The 25,719-nt window shown below is 39.8% G+C and overlaps 1 protein-coding gene across 23 annotated transcripts in view; it reads left to right on the forward strand.

Moving 5' to 3' along the window:
• The window catches only part of PAM (peptidylglycine alpha-amidating monooxygenase), a 308,314-nt gene that overhangs the window by 160,952 nt on the left and 121,643 nt on the right, over nt 1–25,719 (forward strand). For all 23 annotated transcript variants that reach the window (XM_043913698.1, XM_043913701.1, XM_043913704.1 and 20 more), the window contains one exon: nt 16,137–16,194. In XM_043913698.1, coding sequence (XP_043769633.1) covers nt 16,137–16,194 — 58 coding nt within the window. The remainder of the gene's footprint in view (nt 1–16,136; nt 16,195–25,719) is intronic.

Below are 25,719 nucleotides of genomic sequence, written 5' to 3' on the forward strand. Positions count from 1 at the left end.
ACGGTAACAGTTCCTGGGTTTGGAAACTCTCCTTCCTCTTGACTCACACGTCTTTGAGTGGTAACAGCTTGGTGCTCTGTAAATCCCTAGGGCGTTTCAAGCTGCCTTACATACTTCTCTTCACCCAGCCGGCGGCTGTGTCCTTGGTTCTTTGGCTACATGCTTCTCAGTTGCCCTCTTTATTTGTACCTTCTGTTTCCTAAGGGACTCTTGACTGAGACATCTTAAATCAGAAGATTTAAGATTAAAGATGTAAGATTTAAGATTAAAACACAGAAAACTAATGCTCCCGTTGTAGAAATCATGCTGTGCCGCCTGCCACATACAGTGCCATTCACGAGAAAGTGACAAGATCTGTAAAATACGTTAACTCTGTGCATCACAAGTGGTAAAATCTGCACGTGAGTTAAAAGGTATAAGATAAGCATCCCCTTGTTTTCTGGTCTATATCTCCCACTTTCTGCTTAGTCTTGTTAGAAGAGAAGAACCTCTGAGTCTTGGGCCCAGCCAAGGGGGCCTTCTCTCCTGCACCCTGACAGGTCCCATGTGGGACCAGATCACCCTTTCTTTGAACTCTTATTACTCATCTGGCCCTTAACCCAAAGCGCAGTTCAGTTCAGTGGCTCAGTCGTGTCCCACTCTTTGCGACCCTGTGGACCGCAGCACGCCAGGCCTCCCTGTCCCTCACCATCTCCCGGAGCTTGCGCAGCACCTTCCCTATTTCCCAGTGCTGAGCTTTGTTCCCTTCATTAGCTTCTAAGAAAAGAGCTTTTCCTTTAAAATTTTATGTCCTAGGAGCAGAATATAGACAGAATCAATTTGCTGGCTGTTACATTAGTTGGTTGGTAGGTTGGTATCAAAGATTCTTGGGGACAAACTGTATCTTCTAGTTTTAAGCATTTTAATAGAAAATTTCTAATATATACAAAATTGAAGAGCTTGTATAATGTACCCCCATGTACCCATCAGTGATTATCAACACATGGTCATTCTTGTTTTATCCATATTCCTCTACTTGATTCCTCCCCAGCACACACACACACACAGACACACACACACACACTGAATTATTTTCAGGTATCTGCTAAACATCATTTCATTTCATAGTACTTTGTTATGTATTTTAAAAAGGTGAATACTTTATTTTTAAATGTAATCACAATCACCATTATTACCATTATATCATCAAGTATCTAGTCAGCATCAAATTTCTCTGATGGTTTATATTTTTAAATGTAGGTTTGTTTGCCTCAGAATTCAAATGTGGTCCATATGGTAAATCTTACTGCTCTGTCTCTTTTAGGAATCTTGAGATTCCATTTGTCTCCTTTTTTCCTTTAGAGTACTTGTCCTAAAGGGTTTCCTGCATTCTAGGATTTGCTGCCTGCTTCACTAAAGTATCATTTAACATGTCCCTCCTACCTTTGTTTGCTTATATTGATACATCCGAAGGCTTGAACAGATGGAGGTTAGGGTTTTGGCAAGAATATTTCATAGGTGATGTTATATAGTACCAACAGGAAGCATATAATGTCTGATTGTCTCTTCTTACAATGTTATTATTATTAAGTTAGGAATTGTGAGATTGATTAATCCACTGTAAAGTTGCCTATCAACTTTTCATCTATGGTTTTAGCAGCTGTGGATATTTATCATTGCCTAGGTTCATTAGAAGTCACATATCATGAGTATTCTAATTCTGTCATTCCTCTTGAGTTTGTCATTGGAAATATTTCTATAGAAAGAAAGTTTCCCCCGTAAACTATTTGATCACTCTTGAATTCAGTTTATGTTGTTTGTAGTTTATATTCTATAAACTGCTGGATACAAAAGGTTAAGTTTTCCTTTAACCTCAACTAAGGGCCACTGACTATATAAACCTAATTACACATTGATGATAATTTAGGATTAGTTAGTTTTATTGTACTTATCGTGCTGTACATTTATATGAGTGTGTGTATCTGAGAAAACATAAGAAAACAAAGCTGAATTTCACTGTAAAACATTGAATCTACTTTTTCATTTGTGTTAGGAAGTTTCCATACTGACTTAAAGAAGGATGCACTGAAGCGCTATGTTTATGTTTATAATGTAAAATGAACTAATGACAAGTAAAAACATATTTGGAAAATGGACATTTGCAGTTTCTACAGCTATTTGGTTCATTATAATAATAAGTCCATTAACTTTATGACAGGGGTTCACCCCAGGGATTTTCAGTGCAAAGAAAAGTCAACCTTTGTAGCATTATTCCTTGTCTTGAATTATTAATGTTGTCTTTCGATGGAAGTTGGAAAATTACAGTGGTTAAATTGGGTTCAAAAAAGCATAAATAAAATTCTTGAAGGGAAAAAATGAGTCAATGCTCTGGAGCTATTTTAGAACTAGGTCCTTTATGAAAGGTTATTAGTGATGTAGCAAGGCAGACTTCAGCAGACTAATTCAGCCTGCATTCGCTGCAGATCTAGTGCTAACGCCAGGTGGTCTCTGGGAATACAAGCAAGGATAAGTCAGGGTTTCAGCTCTAAAACACAGTCCAGCAGCAGGAGACAGACTAGCAAACAAGGAGCCTCATTGTGATGGCCTCATGTTGAAATAGATGTTTATGAAGTCAAAAGGAAAAGCAGAGAACATTCCAAAGAACATTTTTATATTTGATTATATAGTTCCTCTTAGAAGTTCAAGGCAAAGGATGCAAATCTGTTGTAATGTTTTCTTTATGAGTTGGAAGTCTAAGGAAAATGAATTAGTCACGGAATTGCTATAAGGGAGGTGGAGAGAAGCAGAATGGCTTGATCGTTATATTTAAATATATGACTTCATCCATAAACATAAGTACCCTCTGCCGGTTATACCTGTTATTTTGAAGAAAGGAGTTCAGTTTTCAGAAGGCACAGTTGCCTTTATTTAATATAGAGTTGAACTGGCTTTCCATGTCTCATTTCCCTTGAGATCATCAGGCTTGACGAACTGGGAATTTGTATTTTATCCATCCATGATCCCTATATCTAAATGCCTTGTTGCATCTAGTTAAGAGATGCAGCAGAAAATGTGTAATTGAAAATACAGTTTTTGACTTAATTGTTTTATTAGACAGGAAGACAGAGTTCCGAATATTTGGAATCATTGCAGATGAATATGTTGAAATGGACCTAGTCGCCTAAAGATTATCTACTTCTAGTTAAATTTAGAATTATGAAGGTTTTGTTTCTGCTTTCAGAAATGTGTTTCTCAAGACATATTGGGTGCCTACGCCACATATATATCTTCTCCCTTTCTTGCTAACAGAACCCCAGTTTTGTTCCAGCATTGGCCTCCCCTGGCCCAGAAAATGAATCTTGATTAGGCTTCCCTTGCAAATGATTGGTGTAGAGAAGGGCATGTGAGACAGTTCTGGCCATTTAGGTGTGAAGTGAATTCTACTGGAGGTGAAGTGCTTTGGGGAAAGTTTTGCTTTTGAAAAGGACCTTAAGGAAGAGACTCTCCCTCTGCTAGCCTTTGGGAATTGCTTCGTGAGACTATGATACTGGAAGCTACTGTAACCATCTTGTGACCATGAGGAAAGAATTCTACGGATAGAAAGCAATATATTGAATATGGCAAGGCTGGAAGATGGAAAGAACCTAGCTCCTTGATGATATTGTTGAGCTGCTGCCTGAAATTACCATTCTTACATCTATGCTACTTCTGGACTTATTACGTGAAAGCCTACATCTCTGTTAGCTTAAGCCATTGGCTTTCTGTCATTTGCAGATTTATTCTTAGTGATGATTAGCATTTGATTAGACCTCCTACATATGACTGAGGTGGCATATATTTGATTTACTGTGGCCTTTATGATATTCCTGATGACTGTACGCTCAGTCCACTCTAAGGGAAAAAGGATTTTCTCCTATGTGTTGCTGTATTGCTTTCCTAAAAATCTTTGCACCAATTTTAAGTGCCACTACCAATTAAAAAAAAAACAAACTAATCATCTTTCAGGCCAAAAATTCTGCTAAGAGTTGCCATGAGTACCTAAAAATATTTGAGCTTTGTAAGATGATTTGCATATTTTACATTTTTCTTCTTCAAGAAACCGATCAGTCAGTCTTAGACTTTGCTGATACCAGTTATCAATACATAACAAAAAATAAAAACACAACTAATACATTAACTTATAAATTATTACTTGCTTATGTGTGAAGCAGTCTGAATTTGGACCCTAGTCTTCAAGTATGCAAAGAAAATAGGACTTTAATTTTTAAAGTTGATCTTGCCTTCTTCAGCCCCTGACCCTCTGGGTAGCAAGGGAAGAAAGCCTTAATAGTATCAACTGAAGGTATCCAACTCTCTTTGGGATCAAGACAATCTGTTCAACTTTTGATTAGGGTGTTTCCCCCCTCCCTTTTTTATTTGTGAGGATAATATCTGAGTGTACAGGAAAGGGGTAATCTTGTATGAATGGCATTGGACAGTGAGAGATCCCAAATGAACAGGGCCTATGGACTCTGTTCCTTTTATTGGTATGAGCTCTGGTACCTCATCTGTGACTATGAAATTAATTTCTCCTTAACCAGACACTTTCTTTTATCTCCTCCTCTTGCCTGGAAGGGTATCCTGCTGTGTCATATTTTCTCTTTCTTAGCTAGCATTAGCCCTGCCCCGTTTCTTGGGGCCATGATAACAGAATAGCTGCTGGGGAACCAGATGTGGTTTATTCGGAAGAGGAGTGTGAATCAGTGAGTCGGTTCATTCATTCTGTCGTCTCCAACTCTTTGCAACCCCGTAGACCACAGCACGCCAGGCCTCCCTGTCCATCACTAACTCCCAGAGTTTACTCAAACTCATGTCCATTCAATCGATGATGCCATCCAACCATCTCATCCTCTGTCTGTCTTCTTCTCCTGCCTTCAGTCTTTCCCAGCATCAAGGTCTTTACAGATGAGTTAGTTCTTCACATCAGGTGGCCAAAGTATTGGAGTTTCAGCTTCAGCATCAGTCCTTCCAATGAATATTCAGGACTGATCACCTTCAGGATGGACTGGTTGGATGTCCCTGCAGTCCAAGGAACTCTCAAGAATCTTCTCCAACACCACAGTTCAAAAGCATCAATTCTTTGGCACTCAACTTTCTTTATAGTCCAACTCTCACATCCATACATGACTACTGGAAAAACCATAGCTTTGACTAGATGGACCTTTGTTGGCAAAGTAATGTCTCTGCTTTTTGCAGAGTGTGAATACAACAGTTTAACATTTTAATTTAATTTCTTCAGAATATTAGTCTCCTTACAAATAGGGAATACCTGAAGGCCAGAAGCCTCTCCCAGAACTTGTAGCATTTATACAGTTATGTTAAAGTCTATTGGATTGTTACTAAAAGTTGCCTATTTTAATATTATGATATTTACTCTTTTCTAACTCTCTATGAACAGTCTGTACTTTCATAGACCTCATTAATGCTTAATATGTTGTGAGAAATTAAAATCAGTGTGTGCTAGAAGGGTACATTAGGCACTCAGATTCTTGGGGTTATCATTGACACCACTGGTCTGCAGAATAAGAGTAATTTCATAGATTGGAAATCAGTAGGCAGAGAGAGTCTCTGCATGGTGGTACTATACTCTGTTGGAGCTTATATAATACCAGTATTGCTTCAAATAATTCTCCCTTATATTGTTTGATTTTGAATATTTGGCATTTTAAAAATTGGCCCATCTTTTTTCCCATCAGCCTTTCTAAATCTTTGTCTGTTTCTTCTGTCAGTGTTCTTTTCTTCTTTCCTATGTCCCAAGTCACCCTGGGCTCTGTGACCATCTCTGAAGGAGTTGGTGGGGAAACTCTGAGGCGACTCTGCTACCCACCGTCACTGCAGGCATTTCTTTCCTGGGAGGCAGTGTAGAGGACAGCTCTGGAGGGACCATGGGCAACTTGGATAGCGAATGTGGCTGGTGCCTTGAGAAGGCCTTGGGCTGTGTGGCCAGAGTCTCCACAGCCATAGGCCTCATAGAAGGAGCTATGGGCGGAGCTGGGTTCCTCGAATAAATCAGGAATATTAACACACAGGAAAGTAGATGCCCGTATGTTGGTGTCCAGCAGCCATCCCCAGGAGAACACTGTCAGCATGGGTTTTGGTTGGTGACATTGTCAACGGCACCCTCCTTGAAACATTCTCTCCTTCTGACTTCTCTGAGGTGGTGGTGGTTTAGTCACTAAGTTGCGTCTAACTCTTGCGACATCATGGGCTGTAGCCCTCCAGGCTCCTCTGTCCATGGGATTCCCCAGGAAAGAATACTGGAGTGGGTAGCCATTCCCTTCTCCAGGGGATGTTCCTGACCCAGGAATTGAACCCGGGTCTCCTACATGGCAGGCAGATAGAATACCTCTGTGATTTTTCTCTAAACTCCCTGGCTACTCTTTCTGTTGCTGAAAGAAAAAGTTTCGCAGCTCTGTCTTTTCTCTTTTCGGTTTTACTCTCTCCTCTCATAAAGCAGCTTCTTTCATATCCCCTGTCCAACTTGCATGTCACATAAATTTATATCTCTTGGCCAACCTTTCCTTCAAATTCCATTTGACCCAGCTGCTCATTTGACATTTACATGTAGGTTTTTTCAAAGGCTTCTTAAACGTCACATGTGCAGTGACAAATTCATCATCTTCCAATCTGGTCCTCCTGTGTTTTATGTGTTAACGAGTGCTGCCACCAGTACATTCAGTTATGCAAACCGTGAATCATCCTCAACACTGCCGCCTTCCTTCTTGTCAGATCCACTCCCAAGTTGTGTCTATTTCACCTTTTAAATATCTCCAGAATCTGTCCTGTTTTTTCCTTCTCTACCATTATAATTTGTTTTCAAGCTACTATCATCAGTTTTCTGAACAACTATGTAACTTTTTACCGGCCTCATGTAATTAATTCTCGCCTCCATATCAGTTTCCCACAAAAAATTGTCATTGGCTTTCTGTTGCTGTCAAGAAAAGCAAAACCACCAGAGTCCCGAACATGGACTGCAAAGTGTACAATGTGTGCCCCGTCTACTTGTCCAGTCTAAATGAAAACTTGTCCCCCCTTTCCATGTGGACTGGATTTGTTTTCTCAGTAATGCCTAGTTCTCTGTAATTACAGGGCCTTTGAGAGTGCTATTTCCTATGCCTGAAACAGTTGCCACCTCCCTTCACTGAAGAGCCTTTCCTTGGAATTCCTGGCTCTTGTAGGAACCTCCACTTCTCTCATGTGTCATTTAAAGCAGCACACATAGAATAATCCTTATTTGTGTGATTGTTTTCTGTACAAGTAGCCTCTGAACTGTGGGGGGTTGGAACCAGTGTTCTTCTCACAGTTTTATGGGTTTAGCACAGGGTCTGGTTCCTGGGAGTTGCTCAGCATCTGTATTTGCTGGATGCATGAGTAGATGGATGGAAGAATGGGTTTCTACGCAGACATAAAAGAGTTTAAAGGTAGGCAAGTATTAATGAGATAACTATGGCAAGATCTATGAGAACAGGCCCCCAAAGAACAGAAATCGTGGATACCACTTTGGTATCTGATGGAAACTGTGGATACCACTTTGGTGATTCATTTTAAACTTTAGGAGAGAGTACAAGGCAACTCATTTGATAAATGAGCTGACAGAACCATCCAAGTCTAGACCTTCTCTTCCACCTTGCTCACTTGTCCCCAAATCAGACGTAAACCACTTAGCAAGAAATCCGGTGTTTGGGGGATAGTGGTTGGGAAGCCTTTTTTGTTCTGCAGTATCTCCAAACAGATTGGATAGAGTCAGTTTCCAACCATCTGTGCCAAAGGGGAGAAACGTGGGGGGAGTAGTTAGGTTGGCAAAAGGTTCAGAAAATGGACTGCTTTCATATTCCAGGAAATGTAGTGAAAAGCATGAACCACTGGCTTGAAGCTGGGGGGAGGTGAGTGGTCAGGTCCTCAGCAACGCCTGTTCAGAGCAGGAGTTTCCTCTCACGTAACCCCCCCGGCAGCCAGGAAGCCAGCCAGGACGCAGCCGTTGTCACCACCTGTTGTGCTTGGGAGATTAATTATAGACCGTTACTAGTGTGCGCCCCTGCTTCCTCTTAAATAAAAGCATGTGAGCACTCCAAGACAGATGTGCCCTCACCAAAATATTTTTTTTTCCTTCCTCGTTTGCTTGCACAGATTTGTAATTCCCGCAGAAAAGCTCTTGCCAGGAAAGTAGCTTCCATTGGAACTACTTGGCATTGAGAATCTTGTCATCGTCAGCCCAGTGTGATTACAGTTTAAAAATGCAAATGGGATTCTGGGATGAATCAACTGAAGGATGAAATTCATATGAAAAAGTGATGCTGGGTAAAACCCTAATTAGGTGGCATCTGTAATATAGGTTTCAGTCAGCCTTTCTTAAACTGTGAGTTTATTGCCAGCCAGCCGAAGAGGAAGGTGCATACAGAATTCAACCAATATTTATTTATAAAGCTTCCAGTATGTGCCAGGTGTTATTCTAAATGCTTAGGATGGTAGCAGACATTATTACAACAAGACTGTGTTGTAGATTATTGTGAAATTGAAAGTCGCTCAGTCATGTCTGACTCTGTGCAACCCCATGGACTATACAGTCCATGGGATTCTCCAGGCCAGAATACTGGAGTGGGTAGCCTTTCCCTTCTCCAGGGGATCGTCCCAACCCAGGGATCGAACCCAGGTCTCCTGCGCTGCAGGCGGATTCTTTACCAGCTGAGCCACCAGGCAAGCTCTTTACAACAAGATTGTGTTGTAGATTGAGACAAACATCCAAGAAGTTGGTGAGGATGGAGCATAGCTTAGATGGTAAGGAACAAAGTAGAGAATTTTGGAAAGCATTCTCTTTTTAGTCGTTTGGGAGTGTTTTAACATAAAGTCTGGTTATTCTTCCAGAGCCTGATAAGTAGAGAACATATATCTTATTTATATGGTAAGAGAAAGACATTAGGAAAAGGAAAATTAGAGTAGACCGCATTCAAAAGTGACAGTTTAAGGAATTTTATCTAATTAAGTGTCTTTAAATTCTGATGTCAGAGAGATAGATTTTTTAAGCCTGAAGTTTTGACACCAAAAAATTATACTTGCTTTGCACACTTTTCTTTTGCCCAAGCTTTCTTTTATTCTAGGAAAACGTTGAAAGTACAGATACCACTGAGTCAGTATAAACTTCCTTTGCATGTATTAAAATTGCTTTGGGAAATAGCAGTTTGATTCTAGTATCTGTCTGGATCAATTAAAAAGAGGCTTTGAAAAGTATTTTCCAATTGCTTTCTCTTTCTCTGGTAACCAAAATTCTCATCTTAACAGGCCTAATCCCTTTCTGCACTTTTCTCTTGTTGGGCTGGTAGCTCTGGTGTCAGCCCCTGAGGTTTTCTCTACTACTTTGCAGAATTCAAGCTGTTTGAACGCTGATAGGTACTGTGTAAAAATGCAGGGCTTTGTGGGTCCTATGTGGTGTGTCTCGATCAGATTTAAGCTGTGTGTGATCTGAGTGAGGAGGGATACTACCGACTTTGTGGGTAACCACTCTAAGGCACAGCGTCACGGTTGCCACCATGAGATGGTTGCCCTGCTGTGGTTATTGTAACAAAGGATACCTGAGGAAGGTTACCAGCCACCTCGTTCACAGTGTAACGTTTCTAAGGCCCACTTGCAGCGAACAACCAACTTGCAGATAGCCACAGATAGAAGCAAAAGGGCCATATTCAGGTAAAGCTCGGTCGTGTTGTCTGTTTCTACATCTGTTTGTATCATCACAATGCGTAGTCTCCTTTAGAAGGGTAGTCTGCGGGGATTCTTTAAGCCTGAACAATAAAAGGTGTGTGAGGATATTATCCAAACAGGATCAAATGATTGTGCTCAACACTCGAATCTGAATGGTACCTCTGGTTTCCCAAAACAAAAATTACTGGTTTTATGTGAATAGTTTTCATGTGCAATAGTATACAGGTGGTTTTGTCTGTCCCATATTAATTTACATAAGGAGTCAATTTTATTAACTGCTTGTTCTGTAGAATTCACTGCATCACTGTCTCATAAATGACTAAATCAAAATAAAGAACATTTTTTTCTTAAATGTTGTAAGCAAAGCGTTACTGATCCCTATTGTCTACATGAGACCTCTTGGCTTAAGATGGATAATAATAGAATATAATGGGAGTTCTTTAGGAATAAGTGTTTTTCTTCTTTTTCATTTCTACCACAGTACCCTCTTTTGTCAGGAAAATGTGCTTTTCTTGGATAGTTTCCAACAGCAGCAGTAAAGAGGCATCAGCAATATCATATCCCTCTCGATTCAGATTTGGCTGATGTGCTATAATAGATAGCAAGGGGAGAGACATGGCTATGTACATTCACGTTATTTCTCCCTTTTTGTGCATCTGAGCCTTATGTGAGCAGTCTGAATCCGCAGTAATTTACAGATAGTCCCCTGGCACCGAGCACAGATACAGCCTTCTTCCCACAGAGAAAAAGAGGACCAGTGATGAGGATGTATAGAAAATTGTGAAAGGTTGCACTGGCAGTTTAGGTTGAGTTATAGGAGCATCCTTTCTAGGACAGTGTGTTCAAATGAAAAAAACTATTATAATGGGCAGTTAGGTGCTGTATTTGTGTCTCCAGAATGTTAGAACGTGTTGGAGAGAAACATTGATCTGAATTATGTGTCGGTTTTCAAATTACTTTACCTTACAGAAGCAAAATGATGACAAAATTAAATAGTTGCGGCTGTAGTTCGCCACAGTTTGTCAACAAGCTCTCATGAGATGTTTGCAGGTGCTCTTAAAAGTTTAGAGGACTGGGGCTAAAACTTCTTAAATTTTATGTTTTTGATGCCTTTACTTATGCCGTTAATCAAATAAACAATGACATTGTGTCTGAGAACTGACATTGTCTCTTCAAACATTAGAGAGATTTGGAAAACAACCTTTTGATAGCTATCTTTCTATAGCTGAAAGAGAAGTGCTGTAGAGAACTGGGTTCAAATTCTAGTTAGTAAGTTTTAAGAATTGTTTTCTTAATTACAAGTGACCTTCTTGAACTTTGGTTTTCTCATCCTTATTTATTTGCTTGTTGGCCATGCTGCACATCTCATGGGATCTTACTTTCTGTACCGTAGACTGAACCCAGGCCCTCGGCAGTGAAAGCACAGAGCCCTAACCCCTGGGCCACCACGGAATTCCCTCCATATTTACACTAGTGTCTATAATACCTCCCTGGGGACGCTGTCATGATAAGTCATTATGATGGAAGGTTCTACTAATAGAGTGAAGTTAGGAGGCCCAGTAAATGTTCTACCTTTTACAAGGTTATTATATGCTAAGTACTGATCATATGTTTAAATCAGTTGAATTTTTTGTAATGTTGAATGATAGAGGTTGTGGGGTCGTATTTACCTAATCAGAATATTGTTAAATAGCGTTCTCAGTGTTCATCCTGAAAAAATCACAACTGGTTACTTGTATCACTGATAAAATAATTTTATTACTTTGAGAGGTGTACCAATCCAGTTTTTTAAATATTGTTGCCTCACGAGGGTTTGCTTTAAAAAAAAAAAAAAAGTTTCTCATCAGAGAGTTGGTTGTAGTTAACTATGTGATTACATGTTAGGATAGTCTTAAATTGTTAAACTGACCGCTCACTACTTACAGCCTGTAATTTAAAGTACTATCCATTCTCGGTGACCTGCTATAGAAATTAACCTATATTGATGAAACAGTATTTGTAATCACCTAAATAATCTTTCTCATCCCATATCTTATTTAAAAGTTATTCATTTACTTAAGAGTCTTAAATTTTATTTGAAATATAGGAGTTAGTCTCATAGTTAGAAAAACGGAGATAGGAAGGTTGAAAGACTCCCAAGAATCACAGTTTTAACAGGATTAGAACTTCATGGCAAGCAAGTGACAAGAAAGAGTCATAGTTATTTCTAACCATCTGGAAGGCATACATTTGAAGATTTTTAATCCTAGTTCTGACCCTAACTACTTGGCTTTAGGTGGATCGATAACCTTTCTGTGAAAGTCTTCATTTCTATAAAAAAGATGCAGTGCCTGTTAGACCTCCTCACAGCATAACTGTGAGAAGAAAATAAAGTAATACAAAAGCTTTTACTCAGCCGCCCTAAGGGAGACAGACCTTGAAGATCTGGCTTCTCCCATTGAACCCTGTAAGTGACCCTTAGGAACATTTCTTCAAAGAACTTGACCTTTCAACTTAATTCTAGGAACCAAACCGTGGCACCAGAATACTTCAGAACAAAATCACTGATACTTTTTATAGTTGCCGAGAAAAGAATAATTACTTTTCTGTTATTCTTTGTTCTATTGAGCTGTGATCTTCAGAGCTTTCAGCTGAAGGCTAATTATTGATCTGATATACATTGTAATTTTTAATGTGCACATTTTTAAAAAAAGAAGAGTCTTACCTTTTTTCTAATAGAATTATTCTTTATCTTGAAAACTGGGCATATGATGGTGCATGGTAGACTGACACAGTGTCTAATATACACTCTCCAAAAATAATTTTGTAGGACACTGTTTATTCTGTGGAGGACCTCTGTCACCTTTTCTCTCTTTTTTTAGAAAAAAACCTGGCTTTAACACAATAGAAAAGAAACATTTGAGATCTGAACACATTTTTATTGTTAGGGAAGTTATACGCAAGAAATAAAAATCTATATAAGAAAGACATTCTCGAGCTATTCTGTCATTTAAAATTATGCAGGTGATGAGAAGGATGATAAGAACAAGAATCAAATGTGGCTCTCATCCATTCTGAGTATAAATAGTAGTTCTGTTCATTCTATGTCAGTCCATCCTAAAGGAGATCAGGCCTGAATATTCATTGGAAGGACTGATGCTGAAGCTGAAACTCCAGTACTTTGACCACCTGATGCGAAAAACTGACTCATTTGGAAAGACCCTAATGCTGGGAAAGATTGAAGGCAGGAGGAGAAGGGGACGACAGAGGATGAGATGGTTGGATGGCATCACTCCCTCAATGGACATGAGTTTGAGTAAACTCCGGGAGTTGGTGATGGACAGGGAGGCCTGGTGTGCTGCAATCCATGGGGTCACAAAGAGTTGGACACGACTGAGCGACTGAACTGAACTGAACTGATTGAACCATTATTAGTTACATATAATTAGTTTTTTAGTTTTTTGTTTTAAATTGAAAGAACCAACTTGCTGAATTTGACATACCTATCTACGCCCATAACTTGTCTATTCCAAAAACAACTTGAGGGTGGCTTATGATAAAATCAAAGGTAAAATAAAACCCCCAAATTAGAAGTACAAATTTAAAAGAACTTCTCTTTGGTTTGCTTTTCATTGCAATCTGTGGTTCCTTTCTTGTTATAAGTGTTTACTTAGCGACTTTAAATTTACTTTTGATTGGTATTCGCCTCTAAGTCATTGATTGTTCGTATCGCTTTGAGTGACCTATGGTGCATAATGCAGTCTGCTTGTGTTCAGATCCCGGCATCTTCCCTCGTTCATGCACACGGTCACCGGTTAAAGTAGAAAGGATAGTTGTTGTTGTTGTTTTCAGTAAAAAAACTATTGCAAATAAGGAAGGAGGTCCAGCGTGAGTTGAGTTCAACTTCGCTGAAAGGAAAAGCAGGAGGCCTTGTTTTAAAGGCTGGGCCGCATTAAGGGAAAGGCACTGAGGCGGGTGAGGTGGTCAGTCCAGGGGACTAGGCCGTCTGGATTTGTTGACTGGCACCTCTCCAGAGGAGAAGCAAACTGGTCCGATCTTTATGACAGGAGGCAGTGATGGAAACTAGAGCAAGGCAGCCACTGGCCGAGAACTAGGGCAGAATTATCTCCTTGACGTGAGAAGACGGTTCTGGGTGGAAGATTTACAATGCAGAGAGGCAGAGGAAGGATTTATAATTGGCAGCCTTCTAAAGTAACTGCACTAAGAGGGGTTCAGGAGCCGATCTGCATACTGCCAGGCTTTGGCTAGAATGATTGGTAAAGACCAATGATTGCTACCTAGACCTTGGTTTGCCTCATCTGTGAAATGAGGATGATAGTAGTACTTGTATCATGGGAATATGTTTTAAGGATCGAAGGAGTTATACTGTACATGTGAAGTTCTTAGAGCAGTGCTTGCTCATAGTAAGCTCTCAGCAGATGCTAGTTACTACTCCTGATATCTTTAAAGGAGTATCTCTGTATCATATTAGGGCTTCCCAGGTGGTGCTTGTGGTAAAGAATCCACCTGCCAACGCGGTGGACCTGGGTTTGATCCCTGGGTTGGGAAGATCCCCTGGAGTAGGAAATTGCAACCCACTCCAGTATTCTTGCGTGGAAAAATCCCATGGACAGAGGAGCTCTGGCGGGCTACAGTCCATGGAGGTCACACAGAGTCAGAAACAACTGAGCATGCACACGCCTATCATTGGATTGTTTTCGTTATTAAATAGTAGAATACACATAAAACGTTGAGAACCATGCCTGGCGCGTAATAACAATTCAGTAGCGGTTGGCTAGAAATAGTATTAGCAGCAGCAGCTATGTGTGTGTGTTAGCTGCTCAGTCGTGTCCTACTCCTTGCAATCCTGTGGATTGTAGGCTGCCAGGCTCTGCTGTCCATGGAATTCTCCAGGCAAGAATACCGGAGTGGGTTGCCATTCCCTTCTCCAGGAGATCTTCCCAACCCAGGGATCAAGGCTAGGTCTCCCGCTTTACTGTCTGAGCCGCCACGGAAGCCCACAACAGCTGCTCTAGTAGCCACTAATATCTTCCAGTGCTGAATTACTCATACCTCAGGATGATCAAATAGAAGGGAATCTTGAATTTATTATTATTTCTGTTAGAACAGAATGGGTCTGTTTTGTAACATTAGTAATTCAGAGATAGGAAAATATTCATGAGTAGTCTTGTACGTGATTGTAAGATCTTGAAGCATTATTAATATTTTGCTAGTATATTTCTTGAGTTTTGGATACAGAGCTTACATCTCCAGCACTTATGTGGCTTAACCTTCTTGCTGTGCAACCTCAACATCTCCCAGCCTGTATCCTTCTAACCAAAATAAAAGTGAACCTAAGTAATTACAAAGCCTGTTAAGAAATGAAGCAGTTTGTTCAAATAGAAGAAATAGTGTATACAAAAGTAATGATAGAGACTGAATCATGTTTCTGTAATTTTTCTGATTTTAAGATATTTCTTTGATGTGTATTTGAATCTCCTTGCAACACAGAAGTGAAAAAAGAGGTTCAAATTTCACAATTGTGGTGCTGACCAGTAGGTTTAAAGGAACTCAGATGATCTCTGTACATGTTTGTAGAGTCTCTTGATTCCAACACTGTGCAGTAATAATCCATAGAGTATGAATTGTTAAATGGGTTCAGTCTCTATTTGTATTAGGTACATTACCAATCACAGCACATAACTTCACTGCATATGGATTTTCATTAAGAAAGTGGAATGCATAGATCAACAGATCCCCATTATCCTTAATTTGCAATTTTTATCAATCAAATCTTGTTGTCAGTATATTTAATAGTGGAAAATAGCAACTTAGATAAGGGACTGATAACTGGAAAAGAAAGAATAACTTGAATTAACGTTGATTTCTTCAATGCTCTACATAAAAATTTTAAAGGGAGAACAACCAAATATATGTATTAAAACCACCCTTTATTCACTCTGTCTTTGAAATTAATACTTTAATTCTGTTAAATTAGTAATTTAATAAAGTAATTCTGGAAATTAAATATTTAATTATGCATATAGCAAAAATGGTCAAAACTAACTCCTACATTTTAAAATCAAATGCTTTGAAATATTTTACTTTCTGTAGAAGTGTTTAAAATATTGCCTTTTAACTGTGACAGTACTAGAAATATTACTCATAAATTTATTTTAATAAATAGGATTTAGCATTGTTTTACAAATAGGATTATATATGGGATTTTATAAGTAGCATTTAGAAGAGAGTCATAGGAAAATGTTCAGAGTACTTACGTTCTAGACTTAGCCCTTGCATTCACCTGGCACCCCACATTTGACAGATAACCTCGCCTCACTGGACCAGTAGTCCTTCTTCAGTCATAGAGCCCATGCTTTTACAAGTTATTTCTTTTTCATTAGCAGCAGTTTAATTTGAATTTTGTGTCTTTCTTTCTTTCACAGTCTGATACGTACTTCTGCATGTCAGTGCGTTTGCCAATGGATGAGGAAGCCTTCGTGAGTAAGTATTAATTGGATGGTGCAGAGGGGTGGGCCGTGGAAGGAAAGGCAGCTATTTGAGATCAGTGAAGGCTTCTCTGTGATGGTTATGAGCGCGTTAATCTTCTACTGTCAGTTTCTGAAGCGCATTGATAATGCCTAGTGCAGAAACACTACTAATGAGCCACTGAGAGACAAGCGTACAGACTGTATCTGGAGAGACTCATGAGGGATGATAGTTAAGGGGCCGCATGCCGATGCGGATGGCCGCCAGTACCATGTGGCCCGTTTATGGGGGATTGGCTTTCTGTCTGTGGCTGGATGCTTCATTCCGCTCCACTCAATGAACCCTCTATTTACCTGCTGGTTCATGCTATAAATCGACTGCACTTAGAATCAGCATTGGGGGATATAAGATCTTACCTGTCTGACAGGTGGATGGGTACGAAGGGATGGAAGAAGTAGAGAATAAGGAAGGAGGAGCAGGAGGGAGGGAGAGGGGGAGGACAGACTCTGCTGTCTACACAGTCAGAGGACACTTAAATGACAGCTCCTTCCCCAGCTGAGCCTTTCGGTCAGACGGGGAATGTGACAGAGCACCATCACTTTTCATCTGGGTAGTTTTATTTTAAACATCCTTTATGACAGACTTTCAGCTGTTTGGGGGAGGTGTGTGATTGGCAAGTTATTCATGGATTTGCCCCGCTTCCTTTACTTTTCTGATTTGAGAAGTTGATTTTGAAGAGAAAGTGATGCTAATGAGAGTTTGTACTTTGGTGCCTTAAAACTAATCTTCAAGTGGGCTGTCTGAAATGGCGATCATGTGAATTACAAAATGTGTATAGTAGCCTTGGGGCCATCGGAGGACGAACTTTCCCGAGGCGTTCTTCACCAAAAAATACATTACAGATCTTCAAAACCAGAACAACATGCATCGGTGTTTTTCACACATTTTGGTGGCAGTCACAACAGAAAATACAACTTGTATCGACACTCTCTAAACAAAACTTGCTCCATAGTTAATTCCTAAAAATAAGTCAGACCTTGGAAACCTGAGCGCTGCCTGACTGACATTCCTTTGTGTAATCATTGAATATTATTAGGAAAAAAGTTAGAAAGTTGGTGCTTCCAGATCCTGAACTTTAAAGGGACAGTTTCTAGTTGTCATGCTTTGAGTAACACTAAAAGTGGTTTAGGATATGAATTCATAATTAAAGTACTAACAGTAAAGCTTCCCTCAATCATATCCACATATTTGACAGCCTAGGAGAAAATAATGTTTGCTAATAAAGAGAAACTGTCCCTGAAGTTTTTCTTTACTAATTCTGTATGTTCTTTGTCCGAGTTTGGGGTAGATTTGATTGCTCCTGTTTTTGAAGAGAAGGCCACTCTACACACCTGTGTAAATATGGTAGTCGTGTTTTAGAGCACTCTTACAGGTCTCACATTAATAGGTTCCTGGTTTGTTTCTGGAGGTAGTGGTAAATGATGTCAGAGCTGGTGACTCGAAGGCCTATAAATATATATCCTGGAATGTGTTATTGCTCTCCTAATAGAAATGTGTTTACTTTCACGTAACTTTTAAGTTGAAAGTACAAGTCAGTATATTCAGTCAAGAAAAATATTCACAGGAAACCCATAAAGGGCTATATTAGAACCAGGGTATTAAACGTTGGTCTGTTTTTCTTAGGCAACTTAAAGGATCTTATAAGAATTTATAACTACTGGGTTGGCCAAAAAGTTCATTCAGGTTTTTCCATCAGGTGTTAACAAAAAACCCAAATTAACTTTTTGGCCAACACAATGTCTTCAGTATTTCTTCTTTATTGCTGGGAGGACTGCATGAAGACTAATAATTTTGTCACCTGTTCAAAACATGATTATCTTCAGTGTTAATCCTTTACCACCCCCAGGAGATTTTTGGTTGCCATTGTTTATATAATTCAGCAACCACAGAAGTTTAGGTGTAGGCAAAATAGAACTGGAAAACTGAAAACCAAAGAGAAGTACCAAACAATTATTTATATATTTGCATGTGTAATCTCATTAATTCTTAGGATGACACTGTCAGTTGTCCTGTTTTTATAGAGAAACGGAGATAGGAACATCTGTGCCTGTGGTGTAAGCAGGTCCTAAGACAATAGTCAGTCCTATTAAAGGAATATGTGTTCCTAGAGTCAACCCACCACCTGCAAATCGTTTCCTGAGGACTTGCCAGATACGAAGATACTGAAAACTAAGCATATCTAAGCTGTTTTACAGAAGAAGAAGCAAAAGTTCAGAGAGGTTAAGGGCCATGCCCAAGCTTTTTACGGTATGGGGGCTGCTTTACCTGAATGCCGTTTAAATCGTAACAGATGTAGGTGTGGGGATGATGACAGGGAATAAAGGGGAGAAGTTATCAAATGGACAGAAGGAGCTGAAATACAGCAGAAGCGTGTCGCTGTCTTCCCCACAAGAGAAACAAGCATTCCGTAATTCCTTCCTGGGAACACTCTGGGCAGTTCTGCGAAAAAGGTAAACTGCAAACTGTCTTACAAAATAAAACCCAGGGCACAATAAGATGTAAACATTTGCAGAAGGAAAAGCACTTGGATATACAGATTATATGTTGGAGGGTGATTATACATAATGTATCCTAATTCCCAAAGTGAAAGGTTTACTTGTGGGGTAACCAAGGCTTTTCCGTGAATGAAACTTTGACCTTTTTGTGGATTGTCTGAAATTCTGGGTCTCGGGGTACCTTATCAGATTAAATTTGGTTGAAAATGAATATTTGTAAAGACCTATAAAACTTTGTTCATTTAAGACAGTTAAAAAAAATATTTTATATTTATATATTTAACATATTTATATTTTATTTTTATATTTATATGTAATATATTTAAAATATTTAAAAATATGAAGTAATGTTTATAGTTTATATTTATAAATATGTATATATTATACTTTGTTTTCATTATTTGTGCTGTAAAAATTTTTGAATGCTACAGGGCAGGAATAGAGACACAGATGTAGATAATGGACTCGTGGACACAGTCGGGGAAGGAGAGGGTGGGTCTGAGACAGCAGCCTTTGACATTTATACACGACCACGTGTAAAGCAGCCAGCCAGTGGGGAGCTGTGTGTAACACAGGGAGCCCGGCCCAGTGCTCTGCGATGACCTAGAGGGGGGGTGGGCAGTGGGGAGATGTGTGCAAGGGAGCCTCAAGTGGGGGGCTTTATATGTGTACATGTAGCTGATTCATGTTGTACAGCAGAAACTAGCACCTAATTATAAAGCAATTATAGTCCAATTAAAAAATAATAAAAAAAATTTAAAAGCCACTCAGAAACTGCTTGCCTAATACATGAGTGGTTACTAAAGAAAAAGTGTTTTGTTTGCCCATTTTCTAAGGCAATATATTGAATAGTAGGCAGTTTACTCTTTTGTCTTAAGTTATACTTGTTTGAATATAAGGGAATAATTGTTTTTGTTTTTTTTTTAAGAAAAACCACTTGTCCATAAATCAGCAAATTTTAAAAAATCCTATTATATGCCAGTTATTGGGCTAGCCCTGGGGATGTGGTATGTTACAAATTCAAGGAAATCACAGCCTGGCAGGATTCCAGGAGACAAGAATACAAATGTTACAGCACAGGAAAAGGACTTTCTCCCTTGCTTTTCAAATTTCTGAAGAAATTCACAAAAGGCAGACTGTTTATGAGGACTAAGACAAACTCTTCTGATAGTGGTAAAACCCAAAATTACATTTGAGTAATTTTTAATTTTGGCTTTATGCTTGTATGACTAATTGTGTATCATGTAAATAAACATATTTCTTAATTTTGAGAGGATACCATCATAGTTGTCATGAAATTTTATGTGCATATGCCTGTAATACATACATATAAGCCTACCCAACATGCTTGATGTGTTTATATGTTGGCATTGAATTATTAAATATGAATAGGTATTTGAGAAAATACTTTAATGAAGATAAGTATAATTCTTATATTTTGAACAAAATCATAGTTTCCCCTAGAACATTGCTTTTGTTTTTGTTTTTTTTTTTAATAAAGAGCCACAGAATTGGAACGGGTGAGGGCATGAGAAAATCTACATTTGATCATTGAACTGTGATGCTGTCTAAAAGGTGTTTTATAGACACTCAGAAGAATTGGCTCTGACAGCAGCCCACTCAGCCAAGAAATTTGACTGTCATCTTCATCCACTTGCTTTCCCTCACATGGATGACCAGTAAATAAATGTGTCTTTTCCTTAGTGAGTGATGGCAGGTCCCTATCTATCAAATTGCACTCTACAAATGAGATAGCACCGTCGAATTTAGAAATAGACAAAAATTCATCTAATAATGCATTGCCTTTTGTCTTCTCGGGCTTTTCTGTTGAATGTAGAACACGGCAGAATTGCACGGTTAGATTCGAACATTTCCAAATGTGAGCTTTCTTAAAGCACATGTTAAGGTGATATTGGGGTACTTCAAAAACCCCAGGCACGGTCTAATTTTGATTGTGTTTATGGGTTAGCTACATAGTATGACTGTAAAGACCAAGGTTTGGCAGGGTACAGTGGTCATTTACCCATATTTTGTGGCCTTGGCAGCAATAAATACCGAATAGAAGGGTGTGTGTGTGTGTGTGAGTGTCCGTCCCCACGCAATTACTCTGTCACCTTTCTGCTTCCCATTAGTCCACTACACATGCCCTCCCTTCTCTCTTCACCTAGGGTTTTCTCCAACATGAATAATTTAGTCTCCGTCTTCCACATGACCACCGGGGACCTTCCAGCAGGCACCCTCAGAGGCTATTTTAGTTTCTTAGTGAAAGCTACTTGGAGAGAGCTGAAATAGCACAAATAAGATGCAGTGTACTGGAGGTCTGTGATGAGTGGATAAAATCTCACTCACTTGCTCTTCATCGTGAACGAGAAACTGTTGCTATATACTCTGTCTAAGCATATTTTTTCAATGTCTTCTATCGTTGGTCACCCAAATACCCACATCTCCAACATGACAGCCCCCAAAATTCCAGAGTTTTGTCAGGTAATAAAAAAAAATGAGGAGGAGTAGGAACCATTTCATTATATTTTATGAAACTGAGAGTTAGAAATGTCTTCAATTTGATGCATCTAGAGGTCTCCAAAAAGTAACTGACAGGTTGACAAAGCTGTTTTAATGCCATAATATCAAAATGCCATCCCTCCTCACCTCCCCAGAAAATGGCCAATTCTTAAAGCCCAGGGTTGAATCAGGTTTGATGTGTAAAACGTCCTTCAATGTCTGCGGGTTCTTGGCATTTTGACAGTCATTTGGAAGTAGCCATTTCAGCTATTGCAGTGGGAACAATTTCAGTGGCCAACTCTAAAAAGGCCAATGTGAACTATTTCAGTCAGAAAAAAAAAAAAATCTCATGAGAGAGATGGCAAGGTTTGATCTGGATCTGGGAAGATGGTCGGTTTGGATCTGCAGAGGGAGGAGAATGTTCTAGCTGCCAACCATATGAACGCTCAATTTTCGGAGCATACTGGGCTCGCACGTGAGCCTCACCTCTTGCAGGCTGCATGGCCGTGGGCAGTCACTCAACCTCTCTTTCCCGCAGCCTCATCTGTTAAGGGAGGAAGGACCAGACTCACAGGGCCATTGTGAACGGTGAGTGAGCCATGCACAAGGTAGAAGGTGAAAGTGTTAGTCGCTCAGTCGTGTCCTACTGTTTGTGACCCCATGGATGTGAGAGTTGGACTATAAAGAAAGCTGAGCGCCGAAGAATTGATGCTTTGGAACTGTGGTGTTGGAGAAGACTCTTGAGAGTCCCTTGGACTGCAAGGAGACCCAACCAGTCCATCCTAAAGGAGATCAGTCCTGGGTGTTCATTGGAAGGACTGATGCTGAAGCTGAAACTCCAATACTTTGGCCACCTCATGAGAAGAGTTGACTCATTGGAAAAGACCCTGATGCTGGGAGGGATTGGGGGCAGGAGAAGGGGATGACAGAGGATGAGATGGTTGGATGGCATCACCAACTCAATGGACGTGAGTTTGAGTAAACTCCGGGAGTTGGTGAGGGACAGGGAGGCCTGGCATGCTGTGGTCCATGGGGTCACAAAGAGTCGGACACGACTGAGCAACTGAACTGAACTGGACTGTTGCCCACCAGGTTCCTCTATCCATAGGATTTCCCAGGCAAGAACACTGGAGTGGGTTGCCATTCCCATCTCTGGGGGATCTTCCCTACCCCAGTGATCAAACCCAGCTCTCCTGCATTGCAAGGAGATTATTTACTGTCTAAGCCACCACTGAAGCCCACAGGGTAAGCCTTCAGTCAGGGTTAGTGGGTGTGGTTACTAGGTGAGAAGGGCAGCCAGTAAGAGCTCAGACTGGATGTTGGAGGTTGTCTTGTTGGAATCATGGAAGGTGTTGAAGACCGCTGGAGAATTCTGGAAAGGCGATAAGGGGACTGTGGGTTTGCTTTCCTAGGAAATTAATAGGGGGGTGTTATAGAAATGACATTACAAAAACAGGGCTTAATGAAGCTTATGCTATTTTATCTTGCACAGCTTGACTGATACTATTTATTGTTTAGTTGGTTCTGGCATATACCAGAAAGTTTCCTTTTAAAAGGTATATCATCTAGAAGTTTAATTCTTTTTGGTGCTGAAATTCCTTTATTCAGCGGTAAGGATTGTTTCACTTGAAATTTGCACTGGATTTATAGGCTCACTCAGGTGTCTTATTTCTTGGTTAATTTGGCAACAGTAGCTTAAAGTCCTCATAAAACACATTAAGGATTCTTTCTGAATTGTACATCATGGTCCAAGCTAGCGAGAGCTAACGACAACTTTTCTATTAAACTTTCTGATTAAAAATGTTCAAGCGGAGGTCTTTATTTTAGTGTAGAATTGCTTTATGGTTTGTGGGAAGCTGGCAGGAGATAATATAATATGCCATTGCTGTGAGTTTTCAGCAAGCTGCCAAATGGACTCCGCTGCTGTGAGCTTTACAATTGTCTGAACCTTTCTCGCCCAACTGCAAGATTATGAACATTAAAGCTGATCATATCCTATACTTAAATTGCCATTTTTGCATTATCTTCAGTTCCTATGAATGGTTCTTGAATTATAATCTTTTTTTTTGAAAGCAAATGTTTATGGGAATGATATTAAGGGCCAGGAATTTTAATTATGACAACTTTTGTATATTATTGTTTCTTGAACCTTATGCCTACTTTTCTCAATATTGAAAATGGCTTGAAAGCAGTAGGATTATTAGAAAACTGACTCTATCACAGACATGAATCACTAGGGGCCCCATTGGTATGCTTGCTTTAGACCTGAACCCTAAAATGAGTTTAGGTGATACAGCTAATTTTGTCTGATGTAATATAGCGTTCCAGTGATCTCAGTGATTAAATCAGTGATCTGATTTAATAAAACAATTCTAAAGGGTCAACTGATTTTTGCCTTCAGAAGGTTTTATTAATTTATTTTAAAAGAAATCTTGTTTTTGTTTTTACTGTTTATCCTGTACATTTGAAAGAGCTAGATAATCCGAGTTAAATAAGTTAACTAAACTCTTGAGGATGCTCACATAATAGAACATAGTCAGCCACTAAAAGTGTTGACTGTTGTCAGGATCACCTCTCATTCACATGTGAAATTTTGCAAAAATACACTTGCCTGGAACAGCCTCTGTAGATTCAAATAAGATATTGATGGGCTAAGAGGCAGAACTGATCTAGGGTTGACCATGAGCACCTGTCCATAGGGTGATTCTAAAGCATAGCACTAGCTGAAAAGTACTGTTGACAAAAATTGTTTAATAGCATGTAGAAATATCCACAGTACGTGAAATAAGCTGTTTACTGCATATAATATGATTCCACTAGGTGAAAAAAAAAACAAAGTTAACAGTTTTCTCTGATGATATATATAGGCAATAATTCAGGAACGCCTAATCTCTGGAGATTCAAACTTGCATTTGCAAGTCAGTTCTTCTTTATTTGACAGGTTAATTATCCATGTCTATAGTATTTCTTGGAGAAGGAAATGGCAACCCACCCCAGTGTTCTTGCCTGGAGAATCCCAGGGACCGGGGAGCCTGGTGGGCTGCCATCTTTGGGGTCACACAGAGTCAGACACGACTGAAGTGACTTAGCAGCAGCAGCATAGTATTTCTTAGACATGGATAAGTAGAGTCCCTTGGACTGCAAAGAGATCAGACCAGTCCATCCTAAAGGAAATCAGTCCTGAATGTTCACTGGAAGGGCAGATGCTGAAGCTGAAACTCCAATACTTCGGCCACGTGCTGTAAGGAACTGACTGAATGGAAGAGATCCTGATGCTGAGAAAGACCGAAGGCAGGAGGAGAAAGGGACAGCAGAGGATGAGATGGTTGGATGGCGTCACCGACTCAATGGACATGGGTCTGAGTAAACTCCGGGAGTTGGTGATGGACAGGGAGGCCTGGCATGCTGCAGTCCTTGGGGTCACAAAGAGTCAGACACGACTGAGAGACTGAACTGAACTGACTGACTGACTGACTGATAGTATTTCAGAAGCGCCTTCCTTTGCTCCCATTTCCAGTGGCCTTTGGGGGTAGGTTATATGTGTACAGTGTTATCTCCTAAATTGCATATTGCTCCACTTGGCTATGTGGGTTCTTTGAAATATTTCCACGCCCTGAGTCTGGCAGATACATCAGAATTTGACGTGCAGACCTGGGTATCCTCTTTGGAAAGGAAAAATGGAGAGAAAGCCAAATACTAGATGAAATTCTCTCCTAGATCACATTTTTAGAAAATGTTATGGCCCTGATTGTAGTCTGATGTGAGCTAAAAGAGGCCATAAATCCTGAACGAGCTCATGCAGTTAGAACAAATTTTGCTTAGAACTCCAGAGAGGAGGCCTAGTTCTCTGTCTGCTCGGGATGTTGCCCACACACGTACTTTCAAGTCTTTCAGTTCAGATGGCACTATTCTCCCAGAAATCCTCCAGCCTATGCACTTGCAGTATCATCACATTTCCTTTAATTGATGTTCTCGAGTCACTATTTCTGGAGTCTTAAGCCTTCGATTGTATTTGTTTTCTAGCCCTTACTGACACTTCCTTGCCTGTAAAATTTTCCCGGGTCTTATCCATCAGGCAGTCTGAACTGCTAACACCTACTGGGGCTGAAGAACCACTTCCACTTAAGCAACTGCCATCTTATTACTGAGTTAGAAGAGTCAGTGGCACTTTTAATCTTATTGGGTGTAATCTTCCCTCGCATTCACACAAGGCTGTGTTTTTGCCTGTTTGTCACCATCTCAGGGCCGCCTTTATTCTGCCTGTCAGAATTGCACCCTTAAAGGTGCAGCTGTTTTTGTTATTATCCTCTACCTCTCTTTCCCTTGGATCCTTTATTTCTTTCCATGTATGTTCGGAAAAAAAGAAAGAAGGGGGAATTTAAAGTGTGATTTTTAACGGTTTTTCCATAGTCTGATTTTGTGCAGTGTTGAAATCTATAGCATAGTTTTCTGTGTATCCTGTGCTCATGGACCTTATTCTTAT

The sequence above is a fragment of the Cervus elaphus genome, chromosome 9 (assembly GCF_910594005.1).
Source record: "Cervus elaphus chromosome 9, mCerEla1.1, whole genome shotgun sequence".
Taxonomy (NCBI): domain Eukaryota; kingdom Metazoa; phylum Chordata; class Mammalia; order Artiodactyla; family Cervidae; genus Cervus; species Cervus elaphus.